Source organism: Antechinus flavipes, chromosome 2 (genome assembly GCF_016432865.1).
Source record: "Antechinus flavipes isolate AdamAnt ecotype Samford, QLD, Australia chromosome 2, AdamAnt_v2, whole genome shotgun sequence".
In the NCBI taxonomy this organism is placed as follows: Eukaryota; Metazoa; Chordata; class Mammalia; order Dasyuromorphia; family Dasyuridae; genus Antechinus; species Antechinus flavipes.
The window spans coordinates 552,753,894-552,775,603 of NC_067399.1; the positions used below are offsets into that span (position 1 = coordinate 552,753,894).

Consider the following 21,710-nt stretch of genomic DNA (forward strand, 5'->3'; position numbering starts at 1 on the left):
AGAGATACAACATATACTCTGTGTGTGTATGCAAATATGCATAGATGTAATGCATGTATATGTACACATACAAGAGATAATAAAGTATATGTGTTATTGGAAAGTAAGTGAGTACTACCATCTAAAGGGATGAGCAGTTCTCTTGTTGAATATGGCACTAGGGATTTTAAGAGGCATAGATGAAGAGGTAATGCATTCTAGAAATGGCAGACAGCCAATGAGAATAAAAAGAGATGGGAGATAGAGGATCCTGTGTGAAGTACAGCAAGAATGCCATTTTTGTTTGAACTGAATGGAGTATGGGAAGTTAAATAATCTAAAATAGAGCTGGAAAGGTAGATTGGAGCCAGGTTATAAAGGATTGTAAATACTAACAAAGAAGTTAATATTTGATCCCAGAGTTAACTATGGAGTCATTCTTGACTAGTATGGGAATGGCACAGGTAAAAAACCCATTTCTTTTCTACTGTTCATTTTATCTTCAGGTATATTTTCCATGCTGTTACCTAACTTATTCTTTTAAAAAAGAATGAGAATTAAAAAATGAACTTAATCTTAGTTTATTTGCATTCCTATCTATTTTTTCACCTTGTTGACAAAATGCTAGTTTTGGTTTTGCTATCTTTAGAATTTTTTTTTTTTTATCAATACTGTTCATAAGAGTTGTTTAGACTGGTAAAAAGTTATTAAGAATTGGAAGTATTGGGATAATTTAGAATATGTTACTAAACATTTGCCCTTTTATTTCTCACTGGATGCTGTGGCCATGTAGATTGGTTCAATTTAGCATGTCTAGTATGTATAAATCACTTTGATACCTACAAAAATAAAAACATAAATAAAATACTGCTCTTGCCTTAGAAGAGCTTATAATCTTTTAAAAAAATATCTCCTTGAATGGAGAAACATTAACAATTACTTTAAGTGTTTTATGATAAAGATCTCTGAAGAACCACCCTGGGTCATAGTTAATTTAGCTAGAATTTAAGTAAAAATCAAATTCTCATTCTTTTCTGTTAACTTAGTACTTCATGTTATTCCTTGATTTTTAAAATATTTAAATATCTTAAAGTTTATCAAATATAGCTTCTCCATGTTATTTGAAAATCTAAAAGATGTTAGTGTAATGCTGGAGAAACTGAGGCAAGATAGAGATTAGAGAGTTTTTAATAATGTATTTGAAAGGGAGAGATTTATTGGGACCAAATGGATCCATGGTTTGGTCCCAGGACTGAATGAGACTTATCGCCTCCAAGAATCCAGTATCCAGCCTGCATCCAGCAGCCAACGCGAGTTCTCAATATATTTATACACAAAAGCTAAACAAAGACAGGGGGGTGGGGGGTGGAGTCCAAACTCTAGTGAGTGGGACTCTCCAGGCAGAAACCATAAATCCAGTTCTAACAGGTTGGGGGGGTAGGACCATAAATTCTAACAAGCTGGGAGTTAAGAAAGTGTCTGACTACACACAGAAAGTCTTGATTCCCCCTTTTTGAGTTTACCCATTTACAATTTATAATCTTAGAGCAAATATCCCTGAGTTATATCAGTCTTCATGAACCAGAAGTGGGGGTGTGCAACTAAGGGGATTGAGGCAGAACAATTAGGGAAACTGAGGCAGAATCAATTTAGGGAAACTGAGTCAGGACAATAAAAGAGAACTGTGGCACAACATTAGTATTTAGATTTTTAGCAAAATGATCTGCTTTCTCATTTTTAACACTATATATTTTATTAATTTAAATGTTTGTATCCTTTTTGAATTTATAAATATATTTGGTGGCATTAAATTTTAGTCTAACTTTTTCAGATTACCAATTTAATCCTTATTTGACATTACATTTAAAAATAATATTTTACAATTTATTAACAGGTGTACAACATGTTTCAGCACCACAGCCTGGGAATTAAAGTTAATATTCAAGTCACTAAGCTTGTACTTCTTCGAAACCGCCCTGTAAGTTCTCATAGACACTTTGGATATTACATAATACTTTTAATTTTTGAAAAAATGGCCTATGTGTATGGAACTCAAGTATTTAAGAGGATCCCTTCAGGAAAACCCTTCACTGATGTTTCCTACTGGCTTAAAAAAGACTGTTGTTATCAAAAGCTACTTGTAGACTTCAGGTTTTACAGAGCCTACTCAACTGGAGTAGCAGTAGCCCATTTCTGTAGCTCTAGGCCTAGTAGTTTAGTTGTGTAGCATAAACAGAAGATTGATTACTAGGTCTTGACCTTTTTTGACCATGGTGATTCATCAAATTACCAAAAAAGTATAATGGACTTCAGTTCTCTGTAGCTGACTCCTGACCACCCAGACCAAGCGTTAGGAAGTTGTGAATTCATATCCTGCTTCAAATACTTAAGAACTGTGTGACTCTAAGCAATTTATTTAATTTCTTTGAATCCCAGGTTCCTCATCTATAAATGAGGGACTGGTTTCAGTGACCTCTAAATCCATTGCAGTTTTAAATCTATGGCCCAATGCTGTCTCTGAATGCATTGAATGAATTCTTATTTGCCTAAACATTTTCTTATTTAATTATTCTCTTCCCCCACCACCTTTTTTTCTCCCTCAGGCTAAGTTGTCCATTGGACACCATGGAGAAAGATCCTTGGAGAGTTTCTGTCACTGGCAAAATGAGGAATATGGAGGAGCAAAGTATCTTGGTAATAACCAAGTTCCTGGTGGAAAGGATGACATCCCCCCAGTGGATGCTGCTGTTTTTGTAACTAGGTAATATAGATTTATATTTAGTTGATATGAAAAAGTAAACTCACATACGTTTAAAATATTCAATTTTGTGTATTTTAGAGTTTTTATAATTCTCAAAGAAAATGTGTAGTTCAAAATGAGGTTGGATAAGGGTTTGAAGCAAATATGAAGCTACTTGTCAGTTGACTTAGGCACAATACCTAAAGATATACCAATATAAATTTACAGTTTTATGTGAGACATACCAGAAGATTATTTGATAATTCAGATCTTGCAAAGATTGGTCAGAACTATCTAGTTTAAAATATGTCTATAGCTTCTGTCTATGCTTCTCTTGAAATGCTATGTAAATTTAAGCAATAATGATTTAAATAGATGGCATAAGATCAATATTACACCTACCATTTTGATACTACTTAAACTTGTTTGTATACTCATAAAATAAAGACACTGTGTTTAACTAAATGAACTTTGCCATGTGTCTGGAATGCAGAACTGGGCCACAAATTCCTTAGTTTGAGAGATTCATCAGCTGTAGAAAAATGGGAAAGGAAAGATTGTCTCTTGAAAATTGGTTTAGGCAATATTGATGTAGTTTATACATCCCTTTCCTTCTTTATTTTCAAAACCTGTTGCAGAAAGGCCTCTTTTTGAAAATCATTAGCAATAATTAACAATAATGTCTATAAGAGATTCACTTCATTGCTGCTTGAAATAATTCATTTGCAAATTATGGTAATGTTTTTCTTCCTAATTGAATTTGTCTACTTAACTAAGCTAAGTCTATTTTAAAATGATAGATTATAGTTTTTTAAAATCCTCCTAAATATTCTGGAGTAAATTTTAATTTTGGAATATTCTTTTTCAAATCAAGCACATCTTTTTTTTTTTCTTCTTGATTTACTATTCAGCTCAGTTTTGTACACCAAGTAGGTACATAGTTGAAGTTTCTTGAATTGTACTGAATTTGTTAAGGAGACATTGTAAGAAGGGGATTATAAAGATAAAATATTATGAGTCAAAAACGTACCCTTTGGTCTCAATATTATAGAAGCAAAAGTAATCAGATTTAGTTGTTTGGAATTGGGATATATGTGTATATATCATATTATATAATAAATGTAACACAAGGTATAATATATAAAATATTAAATCAAAATATATCAACACATATCAAATCAAGATAATGTGTTAAATATAAAGTATTTGAGTACATGTATATAAGTGTGTGTATTGCATGCATATATGGATATATAAAAAGATATATGAAATACATTTATATGAAATATGTATATATACATACATATTATGTATGTATTTGTCAATATTCATTATTATGTAAACATATAAATTTATTATACATCATTTTGTGTATATATGTGTACATTTATGCACATGCATACATACATATACACATACACAAGGAGGCATAACATAAACACAAACACTCATATATATATGCATGTATGTAAGTAATTAAAATATCCTGCCTTTGCAACCTTCAAGTTTAAAGACCTTTCAGGTTCTTTCATAATCTGTCACTTTTCAGCCTTATTAACATTATTCACTTTTAGCCATTCTACTGCTAAATCAGAGTCCTCCTTTGTGTTTGGAGATACAAATAGTATCTTCTTGCCTCTCTGCCTTTATTCACACTGTTCTTTGTGGCTAGAAGATCTTGTATCCTTCCACATACTCTAAAACTCAAGTCTAATGCTACTTCCCATTCTTATGGCAGGGAGGAAATCTCTCCCTAAGTCCTCTGTTCAGTAATGATATTCCCTTTGCAGATTTTATAGTACTTCAATTTGCAAATTTCTCTTTTTATTAGTGAATTGTCCTTCTTTTAAGATTGTGTTTAACTTTTGAAAACAGGAAGAAATTGAGAACCAAGTAGGGAAAAAACTAAGGGTTCAACTTGATTTTTTATTTAAAAAACACAGTGACTTACGGGACAGCTAGGTGGTGCAGTGGATAGAGCACCAGCCCTGAAGTCAAGAGGATCTGAGTTCAAATTGGACAAATTGGACTGGACAAATTGGACACTTAAGACTTCCTAGCTGTGTGATCCTGAGCAAGTCACTTAACCCCAATTACCTCAGTTAAAAAAAAATACAGTTACTTGCAACAAAGTGACTTTTCTTGTGTGTCATACTAACTTAACATTTTCAAAAGTCAGATTCCAAAAAATATATCTAAGCAACGGTAGTGTCTGTGGAGTAAATATATAGACTCCCAAGATAACTACTTTGACAATACTTGTTTGAATTTTATATATTTTGATATATTTGTTTTTAAAATAATCTCATTACCTTTTAGTCCTATCTTATACTATTTTCTCCTTAATAATGTTCCCCTTTTCTACTGAGTTGACAAAATTATTGTAAATGGACTTATTGGGAATATTCAAGAAGCACTGTCACCAGAACAAGAGCTAACAAAGCTCAGCCCTGTTCAAGAGTTCTCATCAGACATGAAATCATCTTCAGGCATTGGTTTAGGTTTTTTTTTTTTAAATAGTTTCCTTAACACATTGGTAATATTTTGTCTAAAAATGCCTCCTTCTAATTGAAGCATATGGAGTAAGGTCATTTTAGAACACTGTGGTGCTTTGTGTTGGTATTCATTAAAGAAGAAACTAAAGAGTATTTTATGGTAAATGGAGGGAACTCCAAGGTCTGGAAAAACCAGAGTTTCTTCAGCTGTAAGGGAAAGGGTAGACTTTTTCTACATCTTTGTGGTGACTATGTTCTAATACTTTTGGGAAAATTCTTAATTTCTACCTCATCTTTCCTGTCTTTCCTTATGCATAAGTTTTTCTTCTTTGATTTTATTCATTCCGCAAACATTTATTAACTGCTTATTATGTGCCAGGCAATAAACATAGTTACATAAATTAACATCCCTTTTTAATGAACTTTTTTTGGAAGAGAGTAAGGAGAAAAGACTGGGATAAAATCATGTATATACAGCTCCACCTATGAATCTTTGCCAAACATACCTTAAAGGCACCAATGTAGTCCAATGAAAAGAGCACTGAATCTGGAATTAGGAATTTAAATTCAGCCTTAGATGCTTACTAATTTGGAATTCTGCCAAATCACTTAGCTTATATCTATCTGCTTAAAAAAAAAATTAGGTAGCTTTTATATAGCACTTACTATGTGCTAGGCCCTGTGCTAAGTGCCTCCCAATTATTATCGCATTTGATTCACACAACCACCCTGGACAATAGATGCTTTTATTATGCCCATTTTACAGATGAGGTGACAGGGTAAATGACTTGACCAGAGTTATACAGATATAAAGGTCTGAGACAGATTTGAACATGGTTCTTTCTGACTCTAGACCTGATTGTCTAAATAATATGCCACATAGCACAAGTAATTATGAGGATAAATTGAGATATTGATAAAGTGCTTTACAAATCCTATTATGTTATATAAATGCTAGTTATGACAGCATTGTAAATGTAGTAAGATTCAGTAATTTAAATATGTGTTGGGAATTCCCCACAAGCAATAAGATGATTATTTAACTGTTAGAACAACTGTAGAAAGCTGTTAGAAAGTAGCTGCTCAGGTACTGATGATAGGCATGAAGAGCACATCATTTTGTGAAAAATTGGGCATGAGAATATTTCTGTTCTTTAACAGTAATTGAATTTTTACAGAGTAATCTTATATTTTCCCAAGTATTTAGTTGTATGCTCCACAAAGCAGACAGTGTTTAGAGTGAATTCTTGCCTTGAGGGTCCTGAATCCTTTTACTAGCCAACTATATAATCCTGAACTTGACTATATAATCCTGGATGCTCACCAGCCTTGACAGATGGACCAGCAACAAAGGATATGAAAATGACATCATGTCCAGTCAAAGGAAGCAAGCCAGAAAAAGCAGGAGCTGGGCTTGCATAAGTTACAGCTGTGTAGAAGACCAGAAACCGCCCCTGCAGGGGCTGACTCTTTGGTAATGTTGCAGAGAGAGTCACATGTAGAGCTACGACTGTAAAGGAAAGTCAGGACCTTTTTCAATTCCTCTCTCCAGCTTGTCTGGTTGGATTATTCTTACCTCTGGTCCAACAACCATTCCCCACCAAGTAGGAAATAGGCATATTCCCACCAATTCCTTCATTTCTATCCAATGCCATGATGATAAAGCAAAAGAAGTGCCGGGAAAAATTCTTGTAAGGAAAATGAAAAAGAGAACTGTCCTGTAGCATGACTTTCTGAATATATTTATTTGTTTTTTGCTCTCCTTCAGCACCTAGTTTAATTCCAGATGCTACTCAGTAAATTACACACACACACACACACACACACACACACACACACACACACATTATATAATTATATATTTATCTGCTTCTTCAATGCAAAATGGATTTCTATTACCTCAATTGAGATGATATATAAAAGTATATGACAAATCTTAAAGGTATCATGATGATAATGATCATTATTTTTGAGTAGTGGGTACCTCTCTTAGGAAACATGGTTAGTTCTATCAGGTTTCCAAAAGTTGGTGAGGAGACACAGGCTTCTTCAAGCTGTCGGTGTGAATGAATACAGAATGAGAAAGTTGGCTATTTGTTAAATGTCCCAGTTTCACATGAGAAATGAACAGAGGAACCCAAAGTTTTCTTTTTGTTTTTGGAGGATTGATGGCAACAGTGGAGAGATTGCTAGGCCTGGAATCAGGATTGGTCTCAAATACTTACTAGTTGTGTGACCCCGGCAACTTACTTAACCTTGTTAGCCTCAGTTACCTCATCTGTAAAATAAGCTGGAGAAGGAAATGTTAAATTGTTCCAGTATCTTTGCCAACAAAATGCTAAATGGAGTAACAAAGAGTCAGATGTGATTGAAATGATTAACAACAAGCATTACAAGAAAAAATTTTGTGGCCCATTTTCTGAGAAAAAAATAATTAATACTTTCCTACTTCAATATATTATGATAAAGAGTACTATTCCTGACTATTATTTCTTTTGAAACTACATTTAGTCAAAGCACCAGAGGCCTCAGGCCAAATTAATAAAATAATTCTCTTTTTTGATTTGATTACAACGGCTTGCTTTCTTTGAGGAAAAAGATAATCCCATCTGCTTTGGTATAATAATGTACTCCATAATGTCCTGGAGTGTTGAATTACATATTTTAGACCACCAGATTTCCTTTATCATGGAACTGCAGAACATAAGAAAGAAGCAAAAATACTATAGTGCTTTATTCATTAGTCACTCAGTCTCCTTAAGATGGATTTTTTTAAGGATGGCATCTTGCCACTTTCCAATAGTTTAGTTATCTCTTGTCAGGATGAAAGCAGCTTTTGGTTCTGTGGCTGATGTAATATAATAAACCCTTAAATAAACTCTAGCTCTGGAATGGATTTTTGTGCCAGTTCTATCTTCAGCAAATATCAGGTGATTTTTAATTTTTTTTAATATTTGAAAAGCAAAGCTAGCCTGGAATGAAATGAAGTATTAGGAAATTATAGCTGTTTCAGTTCTTGTTTTTTTCTTATTAGTGCTCCTTCCTTCTCCTTCTCTCCTACTCCCTGGCTTTAGGTCCCAAAACACAACCTCTTTCCTCTTCATCTACTCTCATTTACAGATGGTTGTCATTAAGATTTCTTCAATATTAAAGGATCCTGTTACTCCTCCTCCACTTCCAGTTATAGTGCCATCTATTCTGCTTCCTGTCTTTATTTGGGGTTTCAACTATATTGGCAGCCTCCAGTGTTTAATATTTTTCCCTCTACTTGTCTTTGTTGCTTCTCCAAAATGGAAGTATTACATAACATCATGAGCAGCCTTAAATCTATATAGAAAGAATACATCACCTACACGAATGTTATTAAGTGTGCTAAGAAGAACATTTTAAAAAAAAAATCCTCGTCAACATGCAGGTGTGTGATATTTAATTGTTAAGAGTTTTTAATTCCTTTGGTATGAGACTTTAAACTTTGCCACTGGAAAAAAGCAACTTTCATCAATCTCTTTATAGGTATCTGTTAAGCAACTGACAACCATATATACCAGACACTGTTGGATGACAGGATACAAAGATGAAATCTAGCCTTAAGGAACTAATACTATCTTTCTAGTGAAATATATTATCTCCACATATAAATAAATACAATATATTTAAACAATGAATACAAAGATTTGGGTTGGAGAGTGCTGACAATTGAGACAGCAGGTAGAACCTCTAGAAGGAAGTAGCTTTGATGGATGTTAGACATTCTAAGAGGCCAGTGAGGAATGAGAACATTCTAGGCATTGAGAGGAATGTGCTTATATGGCACGTGGGATGAAAAACACAGACTGTGCAAAGGCACAGATTTTTTAAGACACAATATGATAAGTAAGAGGAATAGCAAGAGGAATAGTCCAGTTTGACTAGAGTGTTGAATACATGGGAGAGAATATGATCAGCCTGGAGCCAGTTTTAGAAAGACTTTAAAAATCAAATCGATAAGCTTTATCCTAAAAGCAGTAGGGAGCTACTACAGCTTTTGAAGTTAAGAAGGGATGTGTTTTTTTTTTTTTTAATAAATTTTTTTATTTAATAATTACATTATATTTACACTCATTTCTGTTCCGATTTTTTTTCCCCTCCCTCCCTCCACCCCCTCCCCTAGATGGCAAGCAGTCCTTTATATGTTGGATATGTTGCAGTATATCCTAGATACAATATATGTTTGCAGAACCGAACAGTTCTCTTGTTGCGTAGGGAGAATTGGATTCAGAAGGTATAAATAATCCGGGAAGAGAAACAAAAATGCAGATAGTTCACATTCGTTTCCCAGTGTTCTTTCTTTGGGTGTAGCTGCTTTTGTCCGTCATTTATCAATTGAAACTCAGGTCTCTTTGTCAAAGAAATCCACTTCCATCAAAATATGTCCTCATACAATATCGTTGTCGAAGTGTATAATGATCTCCTGGTTCTGCTCATTTCACTTAGCATCAGTTCATGTAGGTCTCTCCAAGCCTCTCTGTATTCATCCTGCTGGTCATTTCTTACAGAACAATAATATTCCATAACATTCATATACCACAATTTACCCAGCCATTCTCCAATTGATGGGCATCCATTCCTTTTCCAGTTTCTAGCCACTACAAACAGGGCTGCTACAAACATTTTGGCACATACAGGTCCCTTTCCCTTCTTTAGTATTTCTTTGGGATATAAGCCCAATAGAAACACTGCTGGATCAAAGGATATGCACATTTTGATAATTTTTTGGGCATAATTCCAGATTGCTCTCCAGAATGGTTGGATTCGTTCACAACTCCACCAACAATGCATTAGTGTCCCAGTTTTCCCGCATCCCCTCCAACATTCATCATTATTTTTTCCTGTCATCTTAGCCAATCTGACAGGTGTGTAGTGGTATCTCAGAGTTGTCTTAATTTGCATTTCTCTGATCAATAATGATTTGGAACACTCTTTCATATGAGTGGTAATAGTTTCAATCTCATCCTCTGAAAATTGTCTGTTCATATCCTTTGACCATTTATCAATTGGAGAATGGCTTGATTTCTTATAAATTTGAGTCAGTTCTCTATATATTTTGGAAATGAGGCCTTTATCAGAACCTTAAACTGTGAAAATGTTTTCCCAGTTTGTTGCTTCCCTTCTAATCTTGTTTGCATTAGTTTTATTTGTACAAAGGCTTTTTAATTTGATGTAATCGAAATTTTCTATTCTGTGATCAGTAATGGTCTCTAGTTCATCTTTGGTCACAAATTTCTTTCTCCTCCACAAGTCTGAGAGATAAACTATTCTATGTTCCTCTAATTTATTTATAGTCTCGTTCTTTATGCCTAGGTCATAGACCCATTTTGATCTTATCTTGGTATATGGTGTTAAGTGTGGGTCCATGCCTAATTTCTGCCATACTAATTTCCAATTATCCCAGCAGTTTTTATCAAATAATGAATTCTTTTCCCAGAAGTTAGGGGCTTTGGGTTTGTCAAACACTAGATTGCTATAGTTGACTATTCTGTCTTGTGAGCCTAGCCTTTTCCACTGATCCACTAATCTATTTCTTAGCCAATACCAAATGGTTTTGGTGACTGCTGCTTTATAATATAATTTTAGATCAGGTACAGCTAGGCCACCTTCATTTGATTTTTTTTTCATTAATTCCCTTGAGATTCTCGACTTTTTATTGTTCCATATGAATTTTGTTGTTATTTTTTCTAGATCAATAAAATATTTTCTTGGAAGTCTGATTGGTATAGCACTAAATAAATAGATTAGTTTAGGGAGTATTGTCATCTTTATTATGTTCGCTCGGCCGATCCAAGAGCACTTAATATTTTTCCAATTATTTAAGTCTGACTTTATTTGTGTGGAGACTTTTTTATAATTTTGCTCATATAATTCCTGACTTTCCTTTGGTAGATAGATTCCCAAATATTTTATGGTATCAACAGTTATTCTGAATGGAATTTCTCTTTGTATCTCTTGCTGTTGGGTTTTGTTGGTGATGTATAAAAATGCTGAGGATTTATGGGGATTTATTTTGTAGCCAGCTACTTTGCTAAAATTATGAATTATTTCCAATAGCTTTTTGGTAGAATCTCTGGGGTTCTCTAGGTATACCATCATATCATCTGCAAAGAGTGATAGTTTGGTTTCCTCATTGCCTACTCTAATTCCTTTTATATCTTTCTCGACTCTTATTGCCGAGGCTAGTGTTTCTAATACGATATTAAATAATAATGGTGATAGTGGGCAACCTTGCTTCACTCCAGATCTTACTGGGAAAGGTTCCAGTTTTTCCCCATTGCATATGATGCTTACTGATGGTTTTAAATATATGCTCCTGACTATTTTAAGGAAAAGTCCATTTATTCCTATGCTCTCAAGTGTTTTTATTAGGAATGGATGTTGGATTTTATCAAATGCTTTTTCTGCATCTATTGAGATGATCATGTGGTTTTTGTTTGTTTGGTTATTGATATAGTCAATTATGTTAATAGTTTTCCTAATATTGAACCAGCCCTGCATTCCTGGTATAAATCCTACTTGGTCATAGTGTATTATCCTGGTGACAATTTTCTGTAATCTTTTTGCTAATATTTTATTTAAGATTTTAGCATCAATATTCATTAGGGAGATTGGTCTATAATTTTCTTTCTCTGTTTTCAGCCTACCTGGTTTAGGTATCAGTACCATATCTGTGTCATAAAAGGAGTTTGGTAGGACTCCTTCAATCCCTATTTTTTCAAATAGTTTATATAACATTGGAGTTAATTGTTCTTTAAATGTTTGGTAGAATTCACATGTAAATCCATCTGGTCCTGGGGATTTTTTCTTAGGGAGTTGATTGATAGTTTGTTCTATTTCTTTTTCTGAGATGGGACTGTTTAGGATATTTACTTCTTCCTCTGTTAGTTTGGGCAAGCTGTATTTTTGGAGGTATTTTTCTATTTCATTTAAGTTGTCGAATTTATTGGCATAAAGTTGGGCAAAGTAACTCCTAATTATTGCTCTAATTTCCTCTTCGTTAGTGGTGAGTTCTCCCTTTTCATTTTTAAGACTAACAATTTGATTTTCCTCTTTCCTTTTTTTAATCAGATTTACTAAGGGTTTGTCTATTTTGTTGGTTTTTTCATAGAACCAACTCTTAGTTTTATTAATCAATTCAATAGTTTTTTTACTTTCAATTTTATTGATCTCACCTTTTACTTTTAGAATTTCAAGTTTAGTGTTTGACTGGGGGTTTTTAATTTGTTCCTTTTCTAGCATTTTTAATTGCAAACCCAATTCATTGACCTTCTCTTTCTCTATTTTATACAAATAGGCCTCTAGAGATATGAAATTTCCCCTTATTACCGCTTTGGCTGCATCCCATACATTTTGGTATGATGTCTCATTATTATCGTTTTCTTGGGTGAAGTTATTAATTATGTCTATGATTTGCTGTTTTACCCAATCATTCTTTAGTATGAGATTATTTAGTTTCCAATTATTTTTTGGTCTACTTCCCCCTGCTTTTTTGTTGAATGTAATTTTCATTGCATCGTGGTCTGAAAAGGATGCATTTACTATTTCTGCCTTACTACATTTGAGTTTGAGGTTTTTATGTCCTAATATATGGTCAATTTTTGTATAGGTTCCATGAACTGCTGAAAAGAAAGTGTATTCCTTTCTGTCTCCATTACATTTTCTCCAGAGATCTATCATATCTAGCTTTTCTAGTATTCTGTTTACCTCTTTGACTTCTTTCTTATTTATTTTCTGGTTTGATTTATCTAATTCTGAGAGTGCAAGGTTAAGATCTCCCACTATTATAGTTTTACTGTCTATTTCTTCTTGCAGCTCTCTTAGTTTCTCTTTTAAGAATTTAGATGCTACCCCACTTGGTGCATATATGTTTAATATAGATAGTGCTTCATTATCCATGCTACCCTTTAGCAAGATATAGTGTCCTTCCTTATCTCTTTTAATTAGGTCAATTTTTGCTTTAGCTTGATCTGAGATCAGGATGGCTACCCCTGCTTTTTTGACTTCACCTGAAGCATAGTAGATTTTGCTCCAACCTTTTACCTTTAACCTGCATGTATCTCCCCGCTTCAGGTGTGTTTCCTGTAAACAACATATTGTAGGATTCTGGCTTTTAATCCATTCTGCTAACCGCTTCCTCTTTATGGGGGAGTTTACCCCGTTCACGTTTATGGTTAGAATGACCAATTCTGTATTACTTGCCATCTTGTTAACCCCGGTTTATGCTTTCCTCCCTTCTTTCCCCTTTCCCCCCTTCCAAGTATTAAGCTTGTGAGCACCCCTTGCTTCTCACAGCCCTCCCTTTTTAGTGTCCCTCCCCCGCCTTAGAGTTCCTCCCCCTATCTTACCCCTTTCCCTCCCAGTTCCCGTATTCCCTTCCACTTAGCTTATTCCTTCCCTTTCCACTTTTCCCTTCTCACTTTTCAATGAGATGGGAGAAGTTTCACCATAGATTGAATATGTCTTAAGATTTTTCACTTAAAGCCAATTCTGAAGGCAGTAAGATACCCACTATATTCATCCCCCTCCATTCTTTCTCTCAGATATAATAGGTTTCCTATGCCTCTTCATGAGATGTACTACCCCCACTTTACCCTTTTTCTGGTACAATGTCCTTTCCACATCAATTTCTAGAACAAGGTATACATGTATTCTTTATACATCTATATAGTCAAAATATAGTTCCCAAGATTAATCTTTACCTTTTTAGATTTCTCTTGAGTTCTATATTTGTAGATCAAACTTTTTGTTAAGTTCTGGTTTTTTCATCAGAAATAGATGAAATTCGCTTACTTCGTTGAATGTCCATCTTCTTCCCTGGAAAAAGATGCTCATTCTCGCTGGGTAAGTTATTTTTGGTTGCATACCAAGTTCCTTAGCCTTTCGGAATATCATATTCCAGGCCCTTCGATCTTTTAATGTGGATGCTGCCAGATCCTGGGTGATCCTTATTGTGGCTCCTTGATACTTGAATTGGGTTTTTCTAGCCGCTTGCAATATTTTTTCTTTCACCTGAGGGTTCTGGCATTTGGCCACTATATTCCTTGGTGTTTTGATTTTAGGATCCCTTTCAGTGGGTGATCGATGAATCCTTTCAATGTTTATTTTTTCCTCTGTTCCTATGACTTCTGGGCAGTTCTCTTTGATAATTTCCTGGAAGACAGTGTCCAGGCTCTTTTTTTCATCATGTTTTTCTGGGAGTCCAATGATTCTCAGATTGTCTCTCCTGGATCTGTTTTCCAGGTCTGTTGTCTTCCCCAGAAGGTATTTCACATTTTTCTCCATTGTTTGATTTTTTTGGATTTGCTTGACTGATTCTTCTTGTCTCCTCGAGTCATTCAATTCCACTTGTTCAATTCTGATTTTCAGTGAAGTATTCTCTTCACTCACTTTTTTAAAATCTTTCTCTAATTGTCCAATTGAGTTCTTTTGTTCTGTGGAATTTTTTTCCATTTCGCCAATTTTGTTTTTTAGAGAGCTGTTTTCTGTTTCCAGTTCACTAATCCTATTTTTCAAGGATTTTACTTCTTTATCCACTCTCTCTTTAACTTTCTCCAGGCTCTTTTGCCAAGCCTCCCTCTCCTTTTCCCAAGCCTCCCTCTCCTTTTGCCAAGCCTCACTCTGCTTTCCCATTTTTCTTCTAGCTCCCTTGTGAGAGCCTTTTTAATCACTTCTATGAGGTTCATCTGTGCTGAGGAACAGATGATTTCCTCCTTTGGGGAATCACCTGGGGACTGCCTGTTTTTAGTCTCCTCAGGATTTAGAGTCTGCTCTCTATCTGTATAGAAGCTGTCAAGGGTTAAAGTCCTCTTCAGCTTCTTGCTCATTCTGTCTATTAATCAGAGATAAACTACCAAAGAAAAACAGAAAAAAACTGGAGTCTTTCTTTGGGGGGGGGGCTGGGTGTGTTATCGAGCTTCCTCTACAGACTGCAGGTGGCAACAGTGAGGCACTAGCAGGACTGTGCTGCGCCTGCGCTCTGAGATCCCAAAGCGTGCTGAGTCACTGAGGGGGGGGAAGGGGGGGGCCAGGTCCTGAGAGACTCCAGCTGTTTGCGGTTGTGTTCTTCAGCCCCGGTGTTTTTAGCTTCTCTGCTGGGCTGTTGACTTGCTGCAGGTTCCAAACCTGTAGCGAAGCTCTCCCCGCAGAGACGGCTACGATCACTCCCCACCCCCTCTCAGCTCTGCTCCCGTGCTCTCACTGCCGCTGCCCTCAGCCTGCGCCCGATCTAAAACCGCCCCAGCCCTCCAGTAAAGACAGACCTTTCTTGGCGGATCTCAAGGATGGCTTCTCTTGGTAACTATTTGTGGGTTTTTTTCAGTCAAGCATTGATTCAGAGGCTTGTAATGAAGTGGATAGTGAGAGAAAGCGCGGAGCTTATGCAACTGTGAGCCTCCTCTCCGCCATCTTAACCGGAAGTCCAAGAAGGGATGTGTTTTGACTTGTGTTCTAGGAATATCAACTTGGCAATAATGAGAAAAATAGCTCTAAAGAGGAAGAGATTGAATGCAGAAATAGGAAGCTATTGTTGTAACCCAGATGGGAAGTAACAGATTGAAATAGGGTGGATTTGGTGTGAGTGAAAAGGGGACATCTTTAAGAGTTGTGGCAAGATAACTGGCAAGATGACAACTGAGGAAGTCATACAAACATTCTGTAGCAATGGAACAGGACTGAAAAAAGCACAGTAGTCTGGTAGTGTTGTATAATTACAACAATAATAAATAACATTTATATAACGGTTTAAAGTTTGCTAATGTACATATATACATATATATACATACACACAGAGACATATGTATATATATCTATATGAAATATATAAATATATGATATATGATATAAATATGTGATAATATTTGTATGTATGAAATCTCATTTGATAATTACAGCAACACTGAGAGCAAGTAAATGCTAATATTATCTGTATTTTGTAGATTAGGAAACTGTCTTACATAACAAGTGGTAGAAGTACGGTTTGAATTTGGGTTTTTTTCTGATTTGATGAACACCATCCACCACACTGATCTAGTTTTGGGGTATTAAAAGAGAATGAGGACAAGGACAAGATCAAGAAGAAACTGAAGGGTAGATAGATAATAGTAAAGTAGAACTGGCCACCTATAAGGTTAGGCTTTTAAAAAGAGAAAAGTGAGGGAGGTATAAGATCTGATGGCCTAGAAAAACAGGGGAAGAGATAGAGTGACTGAGTGTTACACTGGAAATTAAGAATAAGTTTAGGAGGAATTAGACACAGGTAGTTAGGGACTGTGGAAGGAAAACATTTAGGAGTAATGATGAGATCAAAAGTATGAACATCTCTGTATGGAACTGTGTGTCAGTGGAGTTGAGACAGATGAACTGGAAAGTAAATTTAATTAAGGCAGAGTTCTTAATCTTTAAAAAAAACTATTTTAATAATCACACATAAATTTAATTGATTTTCTTTCTATTCCTGTGCTCAGGGTCATACAGTTAGTAAATATTTCAGGTAGGATTTGAACTCAGAGCTTCTTGACTTTAGACCCAACACTCTATTCACTGAAGTGGGTATCATTTTGTATTAAGGATACAGCCATGTGAGGAAAGTCAGGAATCAAAAACATTTAAGAGCAATAGAGGCAGAGGAAGAAGTGATATGATCATCTGAACATATTATTAATATATAATGTTTTGTTTTATGCACGTAAAAATATATTCTGAGAAGCATTCTGGCTTTATCATATTACTCAAAGGATTCCATGATACACACACAAATGTAAGAACCCCTGATTAAAGGGGCCTGCAACATGTAGATTAAAATATCAAAGTATAATGGACTAAGAGATTATGAACTTAATAATTATACTTTATTCACTTACTGAATTTTATTGTCTCCAGGAGCAAGCATAAAATTCTCTATTTGGCTTTCAAAACCCTTCATAAACTAACTTCTATCACACACAACTTTCCAGTGTTCATACCCTTCTTGACTGATTAACAAAGTTTGTGCAGAGGACTTTTCTAGTTGCTATGTAAATACATAGTAGACATCAAATAAATGTTTGGATTTAATTTTTAAATGGGTAAACTGAGGCACAAAACTATTCCATAATCAAAACTGAAAAATCCTAATCAGTCTCTGGTAATTCAACACTTTCCAGCATTTATAAATGATGTACAAACATACTCCTCATTTCAATCAGCTGGAAAGAATATAGGTTATCTATCTGAATGATTAAAAAAGCTGGATGAGGTGAGTGAGAGCAAGTGGGTAAGGAGTATGGCAGATGGGAGGAATGGGAGGAAGAAAGGAAGGAATAGATTTGAGAAAGGTAGAAATTAGAAAGTTTGACAAATGATTGGATATGAAGGATGAAAAGAAGGGAAGAGTAGATGATGACTGTCAGACGAGCTTTTTTAATCATTCAGATAGATAACCTATATTCTAGTTTAGATTCTTATTCTTCTCATTTGAGTAATTACACCTTCCCAGTTGATCTCTAGGCCTTAATCCTTTCCTTCTCCAGCAGGGCCACAACTTCTATCTTGAGGCTATAATCTCAGGTCTAACTTCACTAAGAAAGAAGGACTTTCAGAATTGTACTTTGGGGAACGATCTCATCATTCACACAGCATGTGAACACTACTGCCATGACTATGAATGATATCTTTGAGGCATACATCAGATCACATCACTCCTCTGGTGGTTGCCTTCTAACTTTAGGGAAAAATAAACTCCCAGGCATGCCATTGACCTGGAAGGAACTTCAATAATCATCTAGGTGACTCGGCAGATAGACCTGGAGTTAGAAACACCTGAGTTCAATTCTGACTTCAAACACTTATTTGGCCTTGGGAACATCACTTCAGCTCTGTCTCGGTTTTTTCATCTGTAAACTGGAAATGATATTAGCATACTCTTCTCTCAGGGCTGTTGTGAAGATAAAATGATTTAGTATTTATGTAATTCTTTGCAAACCTTAAAGAACTATGTAAAGAATAGCCATAACAATTATTATTATTACAACTATGGCTTACTCATTTCATAATTGAGAAAATAAAGCCCAAAAAGGTAAGTGAAATTCTTTCACCATCCAGTTCTCTCCTATTTTCTAGGTTGAATTCTATTATTCTCTATCACTCAATCCATATTTGATTTAAACTGGATTATTTGGGGTTCCTTTTATACCACATTCTATCTTACTTTCTGCCTCTACACAGAGTAGCCTCCTTCTAATTTCTAACCTTTAGAATGGCCAACTCCCTTTAAGGGTTGGTCAGGTGACCCTCACTTCCTTAAGGACTTTTCCTAATTACTCACATTATAATGTTCAATATCCTCATATACATATCAAATTACCTTAGATGTACTTAATGTATATTCTAAAAGGCCAATATAAATTCTGATCTTTATATCTTGAGTGCCTAGCAATGTCTTTCATTTAATAAATAGTCTTTCAGTAGTCAGTAAACATTTATTAAGTTCCTCCTTTGTGCTAGGCACTGTCCAAAATTCTGGGGATGCAAAAAGAAGCCAAAGGCATTTTCTGCCCTCAAGGACCTCACAATCCAATGCAGAAAACAACATATAGACAAATATATACAGGATAACAAGATATACACAGGATAGATAGAAAATAATTAAAAGAGGAAAGATACTAGAATTAAAATAATTAAAAAATACTTCCAGCAAAAGATGGAATTTTAGTTAAGACAAAAAGGAAACCAGGGAGGTAAGTAGAGAGTAGAGAAAAGAGAGTATTCCAGGTACTGAAATTGGAGCCAGATAATATTCCTGAAACAGAGAGACGGAGTGTCTTGTATGTGGAACAACCACTGGACCAGTTATCATAGATCAAGGAGTTCATGTTGTGGAGTAAGGTGCAAGTAGATTTGTCTTTAAGGACTTTGCAGTTTAGTGTACACAGTATGATATGAGCAGCAATAAAGCATAATTGATGCCTCAAAGTTGGGGAATAGCTGATCAAGTTGTAGCATATTATTGTGATAGAATATTACTGTGCTTTAAGAAATTTTGAGCTCACAGAAAAATATAGAAAGACTTGCACAAAATGAAACTAAAATGAGCAGAACCAAGAGAACATTGTATATAGCAACAGAAATATTGTTTCAAGAATGACTTGATAAATGATTTTGAATATTATAAATACCCAAAATAACTATAAGGGACATATGAAGAAAAATGCTATCTCCATTCAGAGAAAACTGATAAATAGAAGCATGTATAGAATTTTGCATATATATACACATACACACACACACACAAACACCCACATCCATATCCACCCTCATGTGTTTGCATAGATATATGCCTAATAGTAGCCAGCTCTAGGGTGAAGTAGAGGAAAAATAAATTTACATGATAATTTTGTTGTATATTTGAAAGGAATAGCAAATTTACCATAATTTTTTATTGTACTATTTTATAGAAATGCTTGCTTTATTCCATAAATTAAAAATGAAATTTAATAATGAAAAATTAAGGTAACAATATGTGTTTGAGAGAATTATTGTACTACCGGTTGAAAATATTATTTTCATAAGTTTTATATTTATGTATTTTACATAAGTTTTATAATTTTTACTATCACTAAAACTTATGATTACTATTTGTATCACAATGTCCCAACTATGGTAGACAATGATGGTTATTTAGTAGGGATGGCATACTTGTATGATTCTACTGTGTCATTGGAGGAGCTGCATAAATCTGAGTCTGTTACATTTATTTTCTAGGACAGACTTCTGTGTACACAAAGATGAACCATGTGACACTGTGGGTGAGTTACAAAATTACAACAATAATTTGGAACTGGTTTTGTACTGGGAATCAATAATGTATCTTAGTAACTTCCATAGTTTATGCACTGCCAATTTCATGAGAGTGTATACTCTAGGAATATTTTTTAAGGCATACATTTATTGAATACTCAGTCATAAAGGACATTATTTTTATAATAACCAAACTAAAGAAACTAAAATTTAACTGAATTTAAAATTTTAATTAGCTTTAAATATAAACTTTAAAAATTAAATAAAATGCTAAATTTTTGAAATATTAGATTATGTCTGTGGTACTGATTGAAAACTCCAAGGATAAAGGGATTACCTCCATGTATTTCTCTTGATAGAGTGCTCAGCACAATGCCAAATGTCATTAAGCAGTTAAAAAAATATTTGATGATGATAAAACCTGGTTAAATGATAGAAGAATTATGTAAGAATTAAGCCTTAGAAATGAATTGAACTTCAACTTTATCTCTGTTTCTTGCTCTTGTACCTTGATAAAATTTCCTACAACACTACTGCGCCAATTGCAAGTATTTATCATTCTCTCTTTGAAGATAGAAAAGTGAGAATGGAGAATTGAATTAGCTTTTAACTTTTAAATTGGACCTCAGTGATCTGTTTAAGAATGTAAACAGATAATCTTAAGCTAATTTTTCATCTTCTGCTCTTGGTTGACCCCCTTTATTTTCTCATCAGTACTTGGGTACTGGCTTAAACTGCAGAGTGGCCCTTTTACACAATGAGAGTTTTTTTTTTTTTTAACTTATTATAAAGAATTATTTTACTACCTGCAAGATTTCTAATCGATGGCAAAAAAACAAAACCAAACCAAACCAACAAACAAACAAACAAACAAAAACCCTCCCTTTCCTGGCCACTGTTTTCATAAATATAGTCTCTTTCCAAACTAGAATAAAAACTCCTTATGGCCAAGAATTGTCATTTGTATATTTATATCACTAGAACATACCACAGTATTTGGCAAACAGTTGTCATTTAATAAATGGGATTTTTTCACTATTCCCTCACAAATAGCAATAATCTTCATATGCAATGTTGATGCTGAGGTCATTCCCAAAAGTATAATTTTTAATTTCCCTCTGTATCTTCAGTATTCCCAATGAAATTTGCAATAATTCTGTCTTTATTGAAATCATTGCAGAGTATTACATTAATAGGTGAAAAACAGGAAAAGAGAAAAACTTAGTAGTAAATTTCATAAACATCCACCAAGAGGTTTAGTGGCTGCATTGCACAAAACCAAAATTCAGAATGTAGAATTCTTTTCAAATTAACAAATCTTTCTTTAGTGTTTTGTGAATGAGAGGAAGGGATTGAGGAAATAAACATGGTTCTGAAAAATATATACACTATATGATTTAAATGTCAACAAAATATATACTAAATTTCCTTATTTTCCCTGGGGGTTCTTCATGATATACTTATTCTATTTAAATCCAAAACATACTTTCAAAGAAGAAGTGTGTAAACTTTAAGTATAAACTGTAGAAATGATTGTGGTGATTTTTGCACAAAAGCAAAGCTGATGGAAGACATAAAAATAATTGCTATTCTTTCTTTTTGTTTATAATTTTTTTCATGCTGCCACATTGCAGATAAGTAAATTCAACTTGTCAGTACCATATAATATATTTACTGAATCTCAGGGCACCAAC

At 34.4% G+C, this 21,710-nt stretch overlaps 1 protein-coding gene across 1 annotated transcript in view; it reads left to right on the forward strand.

Annotated features, from left to right (window-relative positions):
• Positions 1-21,710, forward strand: part of ADAMTS17 (ADAM metallopeptidase with thrombospondin type 1 motif 17) — a 507,844-nt gene that overhangs the window by 110,681 nt on the left and 375,453 nt on the right. Inside the window, exons 5-7 of the mRNA XM_051980996.1 lie at positions 1,874-1,957; positions 2,583-2,740; positions 19,981-20,024. Of these exons, the coding sequence (XP_051836956.1) occupies positions 1,874-1,957; positions 2,583-2,740; positions 19,981-20,024 (286 nt within the window). The remainder of the gene's footprint in view (positions 1-1,873; positions 1,958-2,582; positions 2,741-19,980; positions 20,025-21,710) is intronic.